Source organism: Bos mutus, chromosome 14, assembly GCF_027580195.1.
Source record: "Bos mutus isolate GX-2022 chromosome 14, NWIPB_WYAK_1.1, whole genome shotgun sequence".
Lineage (NCBI taxonomy): Eukaryota > Metazoa > Chordata > Mammalia > Artiodactyla > Bovidae > Bos > Bos mutus.
In genome coordinates, this window is record NC_091630.1 from 17,745,844 (window position 1) to 17,763,350 (window position 17,507).

General features: G+C 41.3%; 1 protein-coding gene across 3 annotated transcripts in view; it reads right to left on the reverse strand.

Annotated features, from left to right (window-relative positions):
• The window catches only part of RGS22 (regulator of G protein signaling 22), a 145,452-nt gene that overhangs the window by 108,327 nt on the left and 19,618 nt on the right, over positions 1-17,507 (reverse strand). For 2 of the 3 annotated variants that reach the window (XM_070383040.1, XM_070383039.1), the window contains exon 4: positions 6,441-6,662. In XM_070383040.1, the coding sequence (XP_070239141.1) occupies positions 6,441-6,662 (222 nt within the window). Of the gene's footprint in view, positions 1-6,440; positions 6,663-7,104; positions 7,214-17,507 lie in introns of those variants that run through there. The other variant, XM_070383041.1, reaches the window with a different exon arrangement.

Consider the following 17,507-nt stretch of genomic DNA (forward strand, 5'->3'; position numbering starts at 1 on the left):
ACCAAGGTTTCCACAGAACATGATTGAGATGGGGATGGAGTCAAGATGGCAGAATAGAAGGATGTGGAGTTCACCTCTCCCCACAAGTACATCAAGAATACATCTACAAATGGAGCACTTCTCAGAGTGCCTGCTGTACACTAGCAGAGGACCTTGGACACCTAAAAGGACAGGAAAAATCTTCACACAACTGGGTAGGACCTAAGAAAGAAAAAGAGAAACAGAATGGTACCTGCACCCCTGGTGGGGAGCTGAAGGATAGAAGAGGCTCCTGCACTCAGGGAAGCCCCCTCACCATTGGGCAGATCAGCTGGGATGGAGGGGGAGCTTCAGGAGCTTGGAGGAAAGCACAGCAACTGGTCTGTGACAGGTAGGACAGATTAAGACCTACATGGATGTTCCATTCTGCAGCCCTGCAGCCCTGCATGCTCCAGCCTGAGTTGTTGTCTGTTGATGCAGAGAGGGGCTGGGTGCTGGAACGTGGGGTTTGGAGAGTGGACACAGCGAGGAGACAGTTGTTGGCTGTGAAGAGACAGCCCGCAAGGATGGGAGTAAGGAGCTCCACAACTGGGAATGTTCATGGAAGAAGCCTGGGCCGCCAAAGAAGCAGGGCACCATTGCTGAGTGACCCACAGGAGGGGGACTGCCGTAATTTCAGTCCCCTTCCCCACGCACCCCTGTCTCCATGGATACTAGGAGGGGCACCTCCCAGAGCAGGCTCGCACGCTCTGCCCATCATCACCTCTTCCCCTGCCTACCTGGGCAGGGCACATGTGCTCTAGGGCAGCCTTCGGAGGAACATGCACAGAGGTGGGGCTGAAACCACAGCTGAGCCCCAGGGGCCATGCAACTAAAACAGAAGAGCTGAAATCTCTCCTCATGGCCACAAGAGCTGCAGATTCACATACACCCTCACTGTCAGTGCTGTGAACTCAGTGCCTGTGGAATGTCCAAATGGATGAGTACTCACACAGCTCAGATGGGTCTAGTTTCAGCCACTGTGGGCTTTGTGGGCACGTTCACACAGAGACTGGGCCAGGTCAGAATCTGAGCTGCCTCCATAGCTAGCTACCACAGATGATCCAGGTACACGACTACCGCAATCCTGGGACCTGACTTTGGTGGGTTCACACAGGTGGCCTGGTGAAAACGCAGGAGAAACACCAGGGCCAATTGCTGGCAAACCAACAGGTAAGTCGGGGGGCAGGGCGCTAAGCGCAGTTCCAACAACAGTGTAATTTGTGAGCCAGCACAACAGGTGAAAAGTAACACAATATTCACAGGTGAACAATTGCAGAGGAGGAAAACTCAGAGGCTTCTCTCACAAAGGGAGTGCTCCAATCTCACCTACTATGCACCATAGTAGAAAAACGAAGCCCGAAGTTAGGACAAGGAAGAAAATAATAAATATCAAAGCAGAAATATATGAAATAGAGACTAAAAAAATCAGTAATGAAGAGCCAGTTCTTTGAAAAGATAAAACTGATAAACCTTTATTCAAACTCGTCAATAAATAAGAGGTTCCAAATAAAACCAGAAAAGAGAAGTTACAACCAATATCACAGAAATAGAATCATAAGAGACTAGTATGAACAATTATTTGTCAACAACTGGACAATCTAGAAGAGATGGATAAATCCCTGAAAACAAAAAATCTTCTAAGACTCAATCATGAAGAAATAGAAAATCAATTACAGTGATTTAAAAAAAAACACACAACTCCCAAAAAACAAAAGTGCAAGATCAGAAGCCTTCACAGGGGAATTCTACCAAACATTTAAAAAAGAGTTAACACCTATCCTTCTCAAACTGTTTCAGAAAATTGAAGAGAAACACTTCCAAACTCACCCTACAAGGCCAGCATTACCCTGATACCAAAACCAAAAAGAAAGAAAGATAGATAATTACAGACCAATATACCTGATAACAAAAGATGCAAACAGATCCAATAAAACATAATGGCTGGCACTTCCATGGTGATACAAGGGATAGAAATCCGCCTTCCAATGCAGTGGACCTAAGTTTGATCCCTGGTCTGAGAGGATTCCGCATTTTGCAGAGCCACTAAGCCTGTGCCCCACAACTACTGAGCCTGCACCCTAGGGCCCACATGCCACAACTGCTGAACTCACACGTTACAACCACCGAAGCCTGCATGCCTAGAGCCTGTGCCCTGCAACAAGAGAAACCACCATATGAGAGTCCATACATCTCAACCAAGAGTAACCCTGCTCCACAGCAAATAGAGGACGACTGCATGCAGCAACAAAGACCCAGTGCAGCCAGAAATAAATAATAAATAAAAGCATAACGGCTGAATTCAACAACACATTAAAAGAATAATAAATCAGATCAAGTGGGATTTATTCCAGAGATGCAAGGATGGTTCAATATTGACAAATCAATGTGATACACCATATTAAAAAATTAATAACAATCATACGATCATCTCAATAGATACAGAAAAAGCATTTGACAAAATTCAACATCCATTTATGATTAAAAAAATTCTCAACAAAGTGGGCAGAGAGGGAACATATGTTAACATAATAAAGGCCAGGTGACAAACCCACAGCTAACATCATAGTCGGTGGTGAAAAACTGAAAAATTTTCCTCTAAGATCAGGAACAAGAGAAGGGTATCCACTCTTAACCACTTTTATTCAACATGATGTTCAAACTCCTAGCCACAGCAATCAGACAAGAAAAAAACAAGACATTCAAACTGGAAAAAAAGAAGTAAAACAGTCACTATTTGCAGATGACATGACACTATATATAGAAAACCCTAAACACTACCAAACCTGGAGTAGGAAATGGCAATCCATTCCAGTATTCTTGCCTGGAAAGTTCCATGGATAGAAGAGCCTGGTAAGCTGCGGTCCATGGGGTCATAAAGAGTCAGACATGACTGAGTACAAAGACTACCAAAAATTATTATAACAAATGAATTTGGTAAAGTTGTAGAATATAAAATTAATATACAGAAATATGTTGCATTTCTATACTCTAATAATGAACCACCAGAAAGAAAAATTAAGAAAACAATCACATTTATGACTGCGTCGAAAAGAATAAAATACACAAGAATAAATTTAACTAAGGAGGTGAAAGACCTGTAGCCTGAAAACTATAAGATATTGATGAAAGAAATTAAAGATAAACAAATAAATGGAAAGATACACCATGCTTGTGGCTGGGAAGAATTATTATTGTTAAAATGTACATTCTACAAATTATTCTAAAGATTCAATACAATCCCTAGCAAAACACTCATGGCATTTTCCCCAGAACTAGAATAATCCTACAATTTGTATGCCAATGCAGGAGATGTAAGTCTGATCCCTGGGGAGGGAAGATCCCCTAGAGTAGGAAATGGCAACCAGCTCCAGTATGCTTGCCTGGGAAACTCCACGGACAGAGGAGGCTAGCTAAAGACCATGGGGTCGCAGAGAGCCAGACATTACTGTGTGACTGAGCACAGACACACACATACACAAAGAATTTATATAAAACCACAAAAGACCCCAAATATCCAAAGCAATCTTAAGAAAGAACAAAGCAGGAGGTATTATGTTCCCTGATTTCAAACCATACTGCTGCTGCTGCTAAGTCACTTCAGTCGTGTCCAACTCTGTGTAACCCATGGACCGCAGCCCACCAGGCTCCTCCGTCCCTGGGATTCTCCAGGCAAGAACACTGGAGTGGGTTGCCATTTCCCTCTCCAACGCATGACAGTGAAAAGTAAACCTATATTAATTAAAGCAGGATGCTACTGCAAGCCCTGAGGGGCTCTCACTTCTGGCGCCTAGCACCCAGCCGCAAGCTGGCTGGGTGCGACCCTCTCCAGGGACAGCGCCAGATAGGGAGTTTGACTGGGGTGGTACACCTGTCAGACTGTAACACGGCTGTCCTAAGGCGAGCTCAGGGAGGACAGAAACCTCCCATGGAGCAGAAGGGTAAAGCTCGCTTAATCTTGATTTTTAATACGAATACAGACCATTAAAGCAGGGCCTCACGATCCTTTTGACCTTCAGGATTTTAAGCAGGAGGCCTCAGAAAAGTTACCACAGGGATAACTGGTTTGTGGCAGCCAAGCATTCATAGCGAGATCGCTTTTTGATCCTTCAAAGTCAGCTCTTCCTATCATTGTCATTGTCAAAAAAAAAAAAAAACAGACATATAGAGCAATGGAACAGAACAGGGAGCCCAGAAATAAATCCACAGTTCTATGGTCAATTAATCTATGACAAAAGAGACAAGACTATACAATGTGGGAAAGATAGTCTCTTCAATAAACGGTGCTTAAAAAACTGGACAGCTATAAGCAAAAGAATAAAACTAGACCACTTTCTTACAGCATATATGAAAATAAACTCAAATGGATTAAAGACTTAAATGTAAGACCTGAATCCATAAAACTCCTAAAAGAAAACATAGGCAATATGCTCTCTGAAACTGATCTTAGCAACATTTTTATTTTGGATCTGTCCCCTCAGACAAGGGCAACAGGTAAGCAAACGGAACTACATCAAACTAAAACGTCTTGTACAGCGAAAGAATCCGTCAACAAAACAAAAAGGCAACTTCCTGAATCAAAGAAGCATTTTGCAAATGACACGTCTGATAAGGGTTAATACCCAAAATATATGAAGAACTCATACAACTTAACAGCAAAAAAAAAAAAATCCAATTTTAAAAATTGGTTAAGGAACTTAAAACACATTTTTCCAGATAAGACATACAGATGGCCAACAGGCACATGAAAAGATGCTTAAGATCACTAATTGTAAGGGAAATGCAAATCAAAACCACAATGAGATATCATCTCACACCTGTCAGAATGGCTATTTTTAAAAAGACAACAAAGTATTGGTGAGGATATGGAGAAGAGGGAACTCTTGTGCACTGTTGGTGGTAATGTAAATTGGTACAACCAGCTATGAAAAATAGCATGGAGTTTCCTCAAAAATTACAACTAGAACTACTATATGATCCAGCAATTCCACCTCTGGGTATTTATCTGAAGAAAAGAAAAACTCAAATTAAAAAAGATATAGGTACCCCAAGTTCACTGTATCGTTATTTACAGTAACCAAGATAGGAAAGCAACCTAAATATCCATTGATAGATGAATGGATAGAGAAGATGAGCCATTACTCAGCCACAAATAAGAATGAAATCTTGCCATTTGCAACAATCATGGAGGGACCTAAAGGGTATACTATACCAAGTGAAATTTAAACAGAGAAAGACAAATGTGATATGATTTCACTTACATGTGGAATCTAAAAAACAACAAACTAACAAACATAACACTACAGAAACAGAGTCATAGAGAACAAACCAGTGGTTGCAGAGTGGAGGGGACGGGGGAATGGGCAAGATAGGTGAAGGGAATTAAGCGGTACAATCTTCTAGTTATAAAACAAGTCTCAGGGATGCAATGCACAGCTTAGGGAACATAGCCAATAACACTGTGATAACTCTGTAATAGTGACAGGTGGTAAGTCTCATTTCACAATGCGTAAAAATATCCAATCACTGCGCTATACACCTGAAACTAATATAATAATTAAAAATAGAAATCTTAATTCCCAACTGCTCGACAGAACTCACTGAAATAAGTTCACTGTACAGGCGTAACTTACTCCATTGTGCTTTGCTTTATTGTGCCTCACGGATGCTTTGTTCTTCACCAACTGAAGGTGAGGGGCATCCCAGGGGCAAGCAAGTCTAGCTGCACCATTTTTTCCACAGTATCTGCTCACTTCATGTTTCTGTGTCACATTTGGGTAACTACGATCTTTCAGAGTTTTTCATTATTACTACATCTGTTATGGTGATCTGTGATCAGTTATTTTTGATGTTACTACAAAGACTTGTTGAAAGCTCAGATGATGGTTAGTATTTTTTAGCAATGAAGTATTTTTTAATTAAAGTATGTACATTGTTTCCTAAGACACAATGCTATGGTACACTTAATAGGCTACAGTGTGGTGTAAACGTAATTTTTATATGTACTGGGAAATCAAAATAATCGTGTGATTTGCTTCATCACAATATTCACTTTACTGTAGTGGTCTGGAGCCAACCTGCAATATATCCAAGATATGTCTATATACCCATACTTTCTAGAATACACCTAAACTATAAAGGATATATATATATATACTGCCCCAAATTAACTGTACTTGCTAAATATTCAAAGTAAATTACATGAACCTTCTCATACTGATAATCAAATATCAAGAAACTGCTAAACTGGTCATTTCATATGAATAAGATGATACTGTTACTGACAAATACTTTGTATGTAAGTACAATAAAATTTAATAAATACAGTTAAACTTTAGAAAGGGACGCCCAAGGAATCTGATGATAATTTCATTTAATGCTTTATTTATCCAGTAAGATGTAACTCAAATATACTTTCTTACCATGATATTGTAGTTGACATTAATGGTCTCATCTTCGTGAGGGGCATTCACTTGAACAGGTTTAACATCACTCTTTCCTTTCCTTACAACATCATAGATAGGATTTCGAGGTCGCTGGTTTAGTACAATTTTTTTCAACTGCTTTTCCAGAAGTTGTGGAGCATTGTTAACTACTTCAAAAACTCCATAGACCACATTAAATCTAACTGCCTCTGAAAAGGTCTGCAAAATAAATTTGTGGAAATGTCTTAAAAACCAGAAACTCACTGCTCCAAGAAGACGTGATACTTACATGTATGCATATATACTTACACAAAGTTCTGTATTCTTAATAGTTACATCTTTCCTCTTAGGAGCTTGGAAATCTTTTGACTATAGGTAAGGGAACCCACTGAACCCTTCCTTCCAAATGTACTTATGCCATAAGTGTCAGGATATATTATGGCAGAAATTTCCTTTGCATACAACTCTTATCTCTAGAAAAGATTGAGGACAGGAGGAGAAGGGGCAACAGAGGATAAGATGGTTGGATGGCATCATCGACTCAATGGACATGAGTTTCAGGAAACTCCAGGTGATGCTGAAGGACAGGGAAGCCTGGCATGCTGCAGTCCATGGGGTCACATAGAGTCGGACACGACTGAACAACTGAACAACAACTTACCTCTGTGCTTCTTTGGAACTAGAAAAAAATACACCCTCGTCTCTGTGAAGCAATGTTATTCTCTTAGAAGGGGGTGGATTACTAGGGAAGAATGAATCAGAGAAGATACAACACTCCTGTTGTCTCTTTCATTCCCAGGAGCCGTGAAAGCTAAGTCTCCCTCGCCCAAAAGGAGAAAATTAAATACAATGTGTTCTTCATTTAAGACTATTTCAACACCATTCCATTCACTGTGACAAAAAAAGAGAGAGAGAGAGTGAAAGACAACATTTCTGAGCCTTTCTCTGTAATTACTAAATGCTGCCAACTTTTATTTAAAGTCAGTCAGTTACAGTCAGGAGTCTTGAGTTTTAATACCAGCTTGCCAATAAGTAGCTCTGTGACTTGGGGTAAATCACTCCATAGCAAGTATATGGTGGACTGTCTGTGTCTTTTCTCATTTTGCCCTCCAAAGGGACCTCTAGAATCAGGTCTCTTTTTCATAACATTAATTTATTTTAGGACACCTTCAATGAACTGCATACTCATGTAGTAAGTGTACTGAGGAGAGCGTCAATTCTGCCAAGTTTTACTAGGAGATTGCTAGATACACTATTAGTTAAAATGTAATAAATAGCAGGATGTTATAAAATTGGAGTTACAAATATATGTGTATATGTACAAATACCTATTATGTGTTTATATGTATGTGTGTGTATATATATACACACATACATACATATATACACACACACATATATATATGTAACTTTCCTGGTGGCTCAGAGCTAAAGAATCTGCCTGTAATGTATGAGATGCAGGTTCAATCCCTGGGTCAGGAAGATCCCCTGGAGAAGGAAATGGCAACTCACTCCAGTATTGTTGCCTGGGAAATCCCATGGACAGAAGAGCCTGGCAGGCTACTGCCCATGGGGTCGTGAAAGAGTCAGACACGACTGAGTGACTTAACAACAATATATATGTGTATGTATATGTGCCGTGCTGTATTCTTAGTCAGTCGTGTCCAACTCTTTGCGACCCCATGGCCTGTAGCCTGCCAGCTCCTCTGTCCAAGGGGATTCTCCAGACAAGAATATTGGAGTGGGTTGAGGTGCCCTTCTCCAGGGGATCTTCCCAACCCAGGGATAGAACCCAGGCTTACCACACTGCAGGTGGATTCTTAACCACATGAGCCGCCAGGGAAGCCCAAGCATAATGGAGTGGGTAGTCTATCCCTTCTCCAGGGGAACTTCCCAACCCAGGAATCAAACTGGGATCTCCTGCATTGCAGACGGATTCTTTACCAGCTGAGCTACCAGGGAAGCCTGTGTATGTGTATACACAGACATATTTTTTAATGAAGACTCATCCTACAGCCAGATGGCATCTTAGGAAGATCCTGAAGATGCCTCCTCTGATGGACACACTGATTCCACAGCTACACATAGAAAAGGTTCTTTGTAAAGAAGCCTAAAAACAAAATAAAAAAAGCCTAAAAGCTGGCTGAGTGGTGACTACACACTGGGCAAACAAGATGAAAACCACATCAAACAGGTAGGAGAAGCCAGGACACAACTCACCATAAACCCCACCCCTGGAGCAGTCACCCCTGTAACTCAAAATCCAAAGCAGCCCCATGAGGAGCAGAGGGTTCAAACCCCTCACCAGGCACCCCAACTTTTAAGACCTGCATCTGAGAAACGAGGCCAATTTTGAAAATCAAAGAGCTCACATCTCAACTGAAATGTGACACAAGAGAGAGGGGTCCTACAGTCAGTCCATAACATGAAATCATATTTAACTAAAGCTAGCCCTTGAAATCCTTGAAAACTGTCATAAAGTATAGTGTTGTTCTAACTTTCAAGTTAGCACTGGACACGGATTAACAGACTGGTTCCAAATAAGGAAAGGAGTACGTTAAGGCTATATATTATCTCCCTTAAGCTTATTTAACTTATATGCAGAGTACATCATGAGAAACGCTGGGCTGGAGGAAGCACAAACTGGAATCAAGATTGCTGGGAGAAATACCAATAACCTCAGATATGCAGATGACACCACCCTTATGGCAGAAACTGAAGCAGAACTAAAGAGCGAGCCTCTTGATGAAAATGAAAGAGGAGAGTGAAAAAGTTGGCTTAAAGCTCAACATTCAGAAAACGAAGATCATGGCATCTGGTCCCATCACTTCATGGGAAATAGATGGGGAAACAGTGGAAACAGTGACAGATTTTATTTTGGGGAGCTCCAAAAATCACTGCAGATGGTGACTGCAGCCATGAAATTAAAAGATGCTTACTCCTTGGAAGAAAATTTATGACCACCCTAGACAGCATATTAAAAAGCAGAGATATTACTTTGCCAGCAAAGGTCCGTCTAGTCAAGGCTACGATTTTTCCAGTGGTCATGTATAGATGTGAGTGTTGAACGGTGAAGACAGCTGAGTGGCAAAGAATTGATGCTTTTGAACCGTGGTGTTGGAGAAGACTCTTGAAAGTCTCTTGGACTGCAAGGAGATCCAACCAGTCCATCCTAAAGGAGATCAGTCCTGAATATTCATTGGAAGGACTGATGCTGAAGCTGAAACTCCAGTACTTTGGCCACATGATGCGAAGAACTGACTCATTTTAAAAGACCCTAATGCTGGGAAAGATTGAAGGTGGGAGGAGAAGGGGACGACAGAGGATGAGATGGCTGGATGGCATCACTGACTCAATGGACATGAGTCTGAGTAAACTCCGGGAGCTGGTGATGGACAGGGAGGCCTGGTGTGCTGTAGTCCATGGGGTCGCAAAGGGTCGGACACGACTGAGCAACTGAACTGAACTGAACTTTCAAGAAAGTCATCATTGTGAATTTTTCCTCTGACGTTAAAATGTGTCATTAATTCTTCAGTTAGGGACCAGATAAAGCAGTGGGTTTGTGTTTAAAGCTCACATTATACATGTATGTATGTTTGACACTAGGGTCACCCTCAGTGTGAGACAACAGCTCTGCTAAGAGGCAGGAAGGTCAGAGTCACCGAGGGAATGGTAGAGTCTCCTCCTCCGTCTCAGACCCCCTCAAGGATGTTCACAGACTGGTCTATGTATGTTTGTAAATGGCTACACAGAGTCACCCTCACTCTTTAAATCACCCTCACTCACTCTGCAGAGCACAAATAATTCATTTTGAGTGACAACGCCTGTGTAAGTCCATTTCAACACATAATTTAACTACAACAGAAGTATTTACAAAGTGGACTGACGGCACAGGGGGATTTGTCAAGAATCTTCAGGAAATTAAGGACATTGACCCTCCTGAGACCCCCAGAGTCCTTGAGGAGAGGCAGCCTGATGCTTTGATTATCAGAAACCGCCTCAGAGCAGGGCCCAAGGTTGGCCCCAAAAGGACAGTGGGCTGGAGTGCCCACAGCTCAGTGTGGCCTCGTGCACCCTCTTGTCCTTCCCTGGTGGCTCAGACAAGAAAGAATTTGCCTGCAGTGTGGGAGACCTGGGTTGGGAAGATCTCTTGGAGGAGGACATGGCAACCCACTCCAGTATTCTTGCCTGGAGAATCCCATGGACAGAGGAGCCTGGTGGGCTACAGTCCATGGGGTCGCAAAGAAATCAGACACAACTGAGCGACTAAGCACAGCTGCTGCTGCTGCTGCTGCTGCTGCTAAGTCGCTTCAGTCGTGTCTGACTCTGTGTGACCCCATAGACGGCAGCCCATCAGGCTCCCCCGTCCCTGGGATTCTCCAGGCAAGAACACTGGAGTGGGTTGCCATTTCCTTCTCCAATGCATGAAAGTGAAAAGTGAAAGTGAAGCAGCACCACATAAAGAAAGCTGAGTCTGAAAGAATAAACAGGCATTCATATCAGGCAGACAAGGGAGAGGAGGGAACTCAGCAAAAGAAACAGTGAGTGTATCAAGGTATTTGCACAAACAATAGGCGAGGAGTGCCAGACGACAGGGCACCTTTGAGGACCTGCAAGCAGTTTGCCACTGCTGAAGCAGAAGACCCAAGGGGAGAATAACAGGACGGAAACCTGGAGACAAAGGCAGAGGACGAGCTCGCCAAGAACTTTCTATTTATGCCATAACTCTCTACATCGTCTCTCGAATCGGTGATTCCTGGAGTGTGTCCCTGGACCAGCAGCAGCATCAGCATCACCTAGGAATCTGTTAGAAATGCAGATTCTAGGGTTCTCACCTCATAATCAGAAATTCTGGGGGTGGATCCCAATATTCTGTGTTTAACCAGCTCACAGATGATTCTGATGCATGCTCAAGTGTGAGAACCATTGCTTTAGAATGATGGGGAGCCACCGGAGAGGTTTTAGCTGGGACGGGGGGCAGGGCACAGGGGGAGACAGAATCCAGGTTAAGCAAACTTCAAAGCCCACGTGCTGGTTGTTGCTTCATGCTGACTTCCATGTGTGCTCACATGCATGGAGGGGCTGGCCGTCGAGGATCTACATGTAGGAGAAAGAACCCTGGGCTGTAGTCCCCGAAGTCCTGTTGTCTGCTCTAAAGGAATCTTTCTCACATATCATGTCCTCTGTTGTCACCATTTCTAAGCTTATCTACAAAATTCCTCAAATTAGTTTAGCATGTGACAATAAAAGCCATGCAAAGTGGGGGGGACAGAAATGAACGATGGAGGAAGACTCTCTCCCAGAAAGCTGAGTAGGCTGATTTAGAGAACACTCAGCTTTTAATCATATGATAGGGAAAAATCTTCAGTTTGAGCCTCAAACTCAGTCCTCTGCAAGCTGTTACGGACTGCTCTTTTCCTTACTTAATTTTCTTATTTCAAGAGTATCATTTTCCAAATGTTCTAAAACAAACTGACCTGAAGGTGGTGAAAGCTAACTTTGTAGTACCAGTCATCCATGTGCGAAAAATATTTTCACAGAAAAAGCAAGTGCATGAAAATATTTTTACCACAATAAACTGCTGGTTCCACATTTCTTTGAAAAGAGGAGGGGAGAAAAAAAACCTGTGAATAATTAGTGATGTGCTTAAACTGCCAGCCAAGCACCACTGAAACTTACCGGGTGCCAAATTATTTAGCTGAACAGTATTTAAATTAAAAACTAATGACTAGGTTAATTTAATACATGTTCATCTCTGCTCCAATTCTGTCTCTACTAATTGAGTTCCAAAGCTATATTTAAAACATGCATCTTAGTCAGTGAATGAGAAACATCTGACTGCTTGAATGTAACAAGTCAGTTACCAATAACAAGTTCTTTTAATCTAAGTTTTATTGTCATTTTAGATGTTTAACCATAAACTATTTACTGGACATATTCACCAGTGGGAGGGAACGAATCATGTGCCACATAAAATGCATAGAAAATATCCTTAGTTAATAAAATGAGTTACATTATGTAATTTGAGTGCTTTATGTTTGAGCTACAAGGCTTATCACAACATCCATTGGAACAAATGCTGAACTAAGCAGTACTAGCTAGGGCTCCATCAATACCTTGAAAAATCAGTCTCTGATATTTAAATTTTGGCAGAGGAAGACCCAAGTTATTCATCTCTCCTTCATCGCACTCATTTCTCAAATCCATTGTCTCTTTCTCTCTCTCCTTTTACTCAACCATCTAACATATAGTTCCTTCATAAAGCTGCAAGAAATTATAATAGCTTACAGATTTTAAAGAAGTGTGGAGAATCATTCCAAAAAAAGAAGTTATGGTAAAATTCCAAAGGCACATAGCTAAGCATGGTCTGGCAAACACATGACATACCTATCCTTGCAAGGAGGGTATAGAACAGGCCACCCCTTCAGCTTCTGCAAACCATAAATGTCACAAACATTCTAAACCACCCACAGAGGACCAACCTAAATCTGTATGTGGGCTCATCTACTCAATCCCACAACAGTCACTGAGCATAAAACACACAAAATAAAACCAAAAGGGGGGGAAAAAGTGTTTTCACACTATAGCATAGAAGAAAATTTAATAAGCAAACACTTGTCCATAAAGAGTTGACAGCAAAAAAAAAAAAAAAACCTTCCCAGACACTAAATGAAAACAATATCTGAATGTGATCCTGGCACCAGAACAAACAGAATGAAGTTATGAAAGCTGGGATGTGGAAAGTGCCACACTCGTTTATAATAGAGCAACTGTCCTGGGTTCCCCTCATCAAAAAGTAACATGGAGGCAGGCCACCAGCCATCAATTTCTGGATCTTACAGTGCATCCCGAGGGTGTCATGGTGTAACGGAAAGGAATGGTGTAGGAGACAGACAGCCTCATTCCAAGGCCCATTTGTGCCACCATCCACTTACGGGACCGTGGGCATTTCACCACAGATGTGGAGAAGGTCTCAGAAATCTAGATGACCTAAGAGCTCTTTTAGATCGAGAATGTTGTTATATATATCTATACTGTCAGGCTTAGACTGTTGGGTTTTTCTTTTGGGTTTTTTTTTTTTTTTGGATGGTGGAGGTGGTAGAGGAGGGGAAGCAGAAGAAGATTAGAAGGTTTATTTATTTAGTTCAAGGATTTTATGTGGAAGGTGTAAAAATTAAAAAAAAAAATCATCCTCAAGAAGTTTTGGGAGATACAGAAGAAAGGGATCTATCCTGGCCCCAGAAAATTGACAGTGTAATTTCTAGGATCAAGAAAAAAACAAAACAAAAAACAGAGGAGAAGAAATTAATCAAATTTTCTTTACCTGAAAAAGTCTAATCTCCCACCCAATACGTATATCCCCTATAAAATATTTCCCCAAATGATTACCTGAATATCTTAATCACAGAGAGTTTAGTCCTTCACTAGCCAGCCCACTCTATGGTTAGAAAACCATCTTTAAACATCTTTCTTCTAGTCAGTGAAAATCAATTTCCTCATAAATGCTGGCCCTGGTTCTGCCCTGAAGCGTCACAGAAACTCTTAACCCTTCTTTCTCAGTCACTTATTTCTCAGTCACTTATTTCTCAGTCACTTTCTCACTCAAATATTTAGAAAGAGCTGCTTCATTACAACATTTCTACTCGTTCCCAAACCAGGTCCAATACTCACTCATCTTTCACCCCTCACTCATTTGACGTAGTTTCCATAGCATTCATTGACCGAGTCTTCCCGAGTCTGGTTTGGCAGAGCAACTCAACATGTGGCACCAAGAATACAACACAATATTCCACATGCGGTCTGACAATTCAATCCGATGCAACAAAAAAACACAAACATTATTGAGTGCCTTCTAGGCTCCAGACTGGTATTGTTCTCGATCCTAACTCTATTTCTATTAATGCACCCTAAAAACACATTAGCTTTGCTTATTTTAGCCCATATTCCAGACTACCATGACAAAAATGAGACTAGACTCTGTTATCCAAACTGTCAGTCTACTCCTCTCCTGCCATTTCTACAGTCACTGCAGTGCAGGAGGACAAGTTTCTGAGCCATGTGGACCTGTGTGGACCCTGTCACTCACCAGCTGAGTAAGCTGGAAAAACACCAGTTCACTTGCAGTGTTTCATCCAGGTCTCTGATAAATAATAATTTTTAAAAGTCAAAGCCAATGACAGATTTGTGTGGAACAGATTATTCTCTAGAATGACAATAATCCATCAAGCCAACTAAAGCGTGACTGTCCCTCATGTCGCAGGAACGGAAGATGAGATAGGCTGATTAGTGAAGGAAAAGGAGAGAGAAGCACTAAATCTGTGCCAGCTACTTAAGACATATTACCTCATTTCGTAACAGTCTTGCAAGACGGTTCTACTGTTTCCATAAAGAAAGGTATTGAGGAACTTAGTAATTAAGGAATATACCTGCGATAACATGGGCAATGAGTGAAGAAGCTGAGGTCACACAGTCCTGTCTCTGCTCTTCCAGCCATTACACTGGGAGATGAGCACAGGAACAGTGCATGGGGCCAAGGTGGGCGAGGTCGGCTAGGGACGGGAGGACAGAGCAGACAGGATGACACTAGTATGAAGCTAGAGGTAAAGCTAGAAAGGCTATACTGAGGCCAAATTGCAAAGGGTCCATATTAAGGAGTTTGGACTTCCAAGTTGGGCTATTAAGAGTCAACCCCTACTAGCTGTGATTAGCGAAATATCTGAGAATGAATTTCACAGATGATGATAGGGCTCTGAAGACAAATACAGTAGCATAAGTGGAGCATGTATTGTTTAGACACGGTTGGGAGGGAAGGCTTTCTGGACAGAGTGATTTAAATCAGAGAGAAAGTGATACAAATATCTCGGGGGAGAGCCCTCCAGGCTGAGAGGCCCTGAGTACAGTAAGCACACTCACATTTGAGAAACGTAAAAGGCCAAGTTTTCCAGCTAGCCTGGAAAAGGATTAACAAGCAAAAGAGGCATAGGAAATAAAGCCCAAGAGATGGCAAGAGCCGGATTATACAGGATTCTGTATTTTATTCTTAGTGTAACGAGGAGCCACTAGACAAAGTTTTGAGCAGGAAGTAAGATGGCTCAATTTATTATCATTATTGTCATTCACTGAAATCATAATACATTAAATTTACAGTTCCCTAAAGTACCGATTCATAACTATCCAAAAGAGAGAGGGGGAAAATAAAAAAGGCAGAGAGCGTGAGATTAGTTTGGCTCACTAATTCTCAGTAAGCCCATGCTGGCTTCTAATTCTTAGTTAAGTGCTCATAAACCAAACATTACTAATCTGTTCTAGAATCTTGCCAGTAACTTGGTCTGAGAATCCATTATTCCTTCTCCTCCCTGCCCCTAGATGCTTTTTGAAAACCTGTGATATTTCCCCTTCTCCCATCTTGCGGCATGAAGCGTGAGTAGTTAATAGGTAGACCTATAGTACCAAATATAAATGCAAAGGGACGAGATACAGAGAGGGAGTGAGACAGAGAGACAGTGAGTATAAAATAAAAGCAGAGGATTTGGAGAGACAGAAAAGAAGGAGAAGTGGCCCAGGTGGGCTGCATAGGATACAGCCCATGCAGGGGCGACCATGAAGGGATCAAACTGCCTGAGGGATGAAAAACATTATTGCATAGAGTTCAAAAGAAACCACACGAAGTCATTTTCAACTAAAGCCTTGAAACAAGTGTACACGAAAAGGTTATGTCTGTTCTAACTGGATGGAAGGATTTGGGCTGAACTCTTCTTACATTTGAAGTTAATTTCCTATACTATTGTTATATTTCTTCTATAATTTAAGATAGATCTTTTTTTAATAAAGAAAAGAATTAGGTGGGGGGGGTATTTTCTAGGCCAAGTAAAAGTCTATATAATCATAAATCTCGAGACAATGAAATGTACATTTTCACAAACTGAAATCAGACCCAACAGAAAGACTTTTCTTTCTAAAACTTCATTAAAATGTATTTTTTTGTTTTTTTTGGAGGAAGAATGGAGAATGCAGAGCCTAGAGGAAAAACTGCATAATCCAGAAGAATAAAATTCTCACAATAATTTTGTGGCTCTGCTGGGTATTTTATAACACACAATTGGACGATGAAAGGTGAAGAGTCAGACCACAGAGGAAGCTGTTGGAGCGTCCTGTAACACGGCTCAAGCCTGTTGCCGGAAAGGGAGAGCGTGGCTTAGTGTCTCAACCTGACCCCCATGATGGTTTCAGAGACCCAGCATGCCCCATGGAAGAGAAAACACAAATTCTTTTTGAAAAAAAGGAAACAAAACAAATAAACGTGTGAGCACAGTACATACATATGCACAAAAATTAATCTAGGCAAAAAAAAAAAAAAATACATCTAGTACTTTCCCTTCAAAACACATTTTCTGTAGTTAGGCTTTAAGACATTGCTCATTTTAGGGCCCAATCCCTTTAAAATTACCTGAGACTTTTTTATATTTCACATTTTCCCTAGTAAGTATTTGAATGAAACAGTTTCCATTAAGAGTAATACAAATCTTTTTTTTAAATTTTATTTTATTTAACTTTACAATATTGTATTGGTTTTGCCATATATCAAAATGAATCTGCCACAGGTATACACGTGTTCCCCCATCCTAAACCCTCCTCTCTCCTCCCTCCCTGTACCATCCCTCTGGGTCGTCCCAGTGCACCAGCCCCAAGCATCCGGTATCGTGCATTGAACCTGGACTGGCAACTCGTTTCATACATGATATTATACATATTTCAATGCCATTCTCCCAAATCATCCCACTCTCTCCCTCTCCCACAGAGTCCAAAAGACTGTTCTATACATCAGTGTCTCTTTTGTTGTCTCGTATACAGGGTTATTGTTACCATCTTTCTAAATTCCATATATATGTGTTAGTATACTGTATTGGTGTTTTTCTTTCTGGCTTACTTCACTCTGTATAATAGGCTCCAGTTTCATCCACCTCATTAGAACTGATTCAAATGTATTCTTTTTAATGGCTGAGTAATATCTTTCCTTCATCTGACATTGCTGATGAACTCTGTTTCTACACAACAGTACCAGTG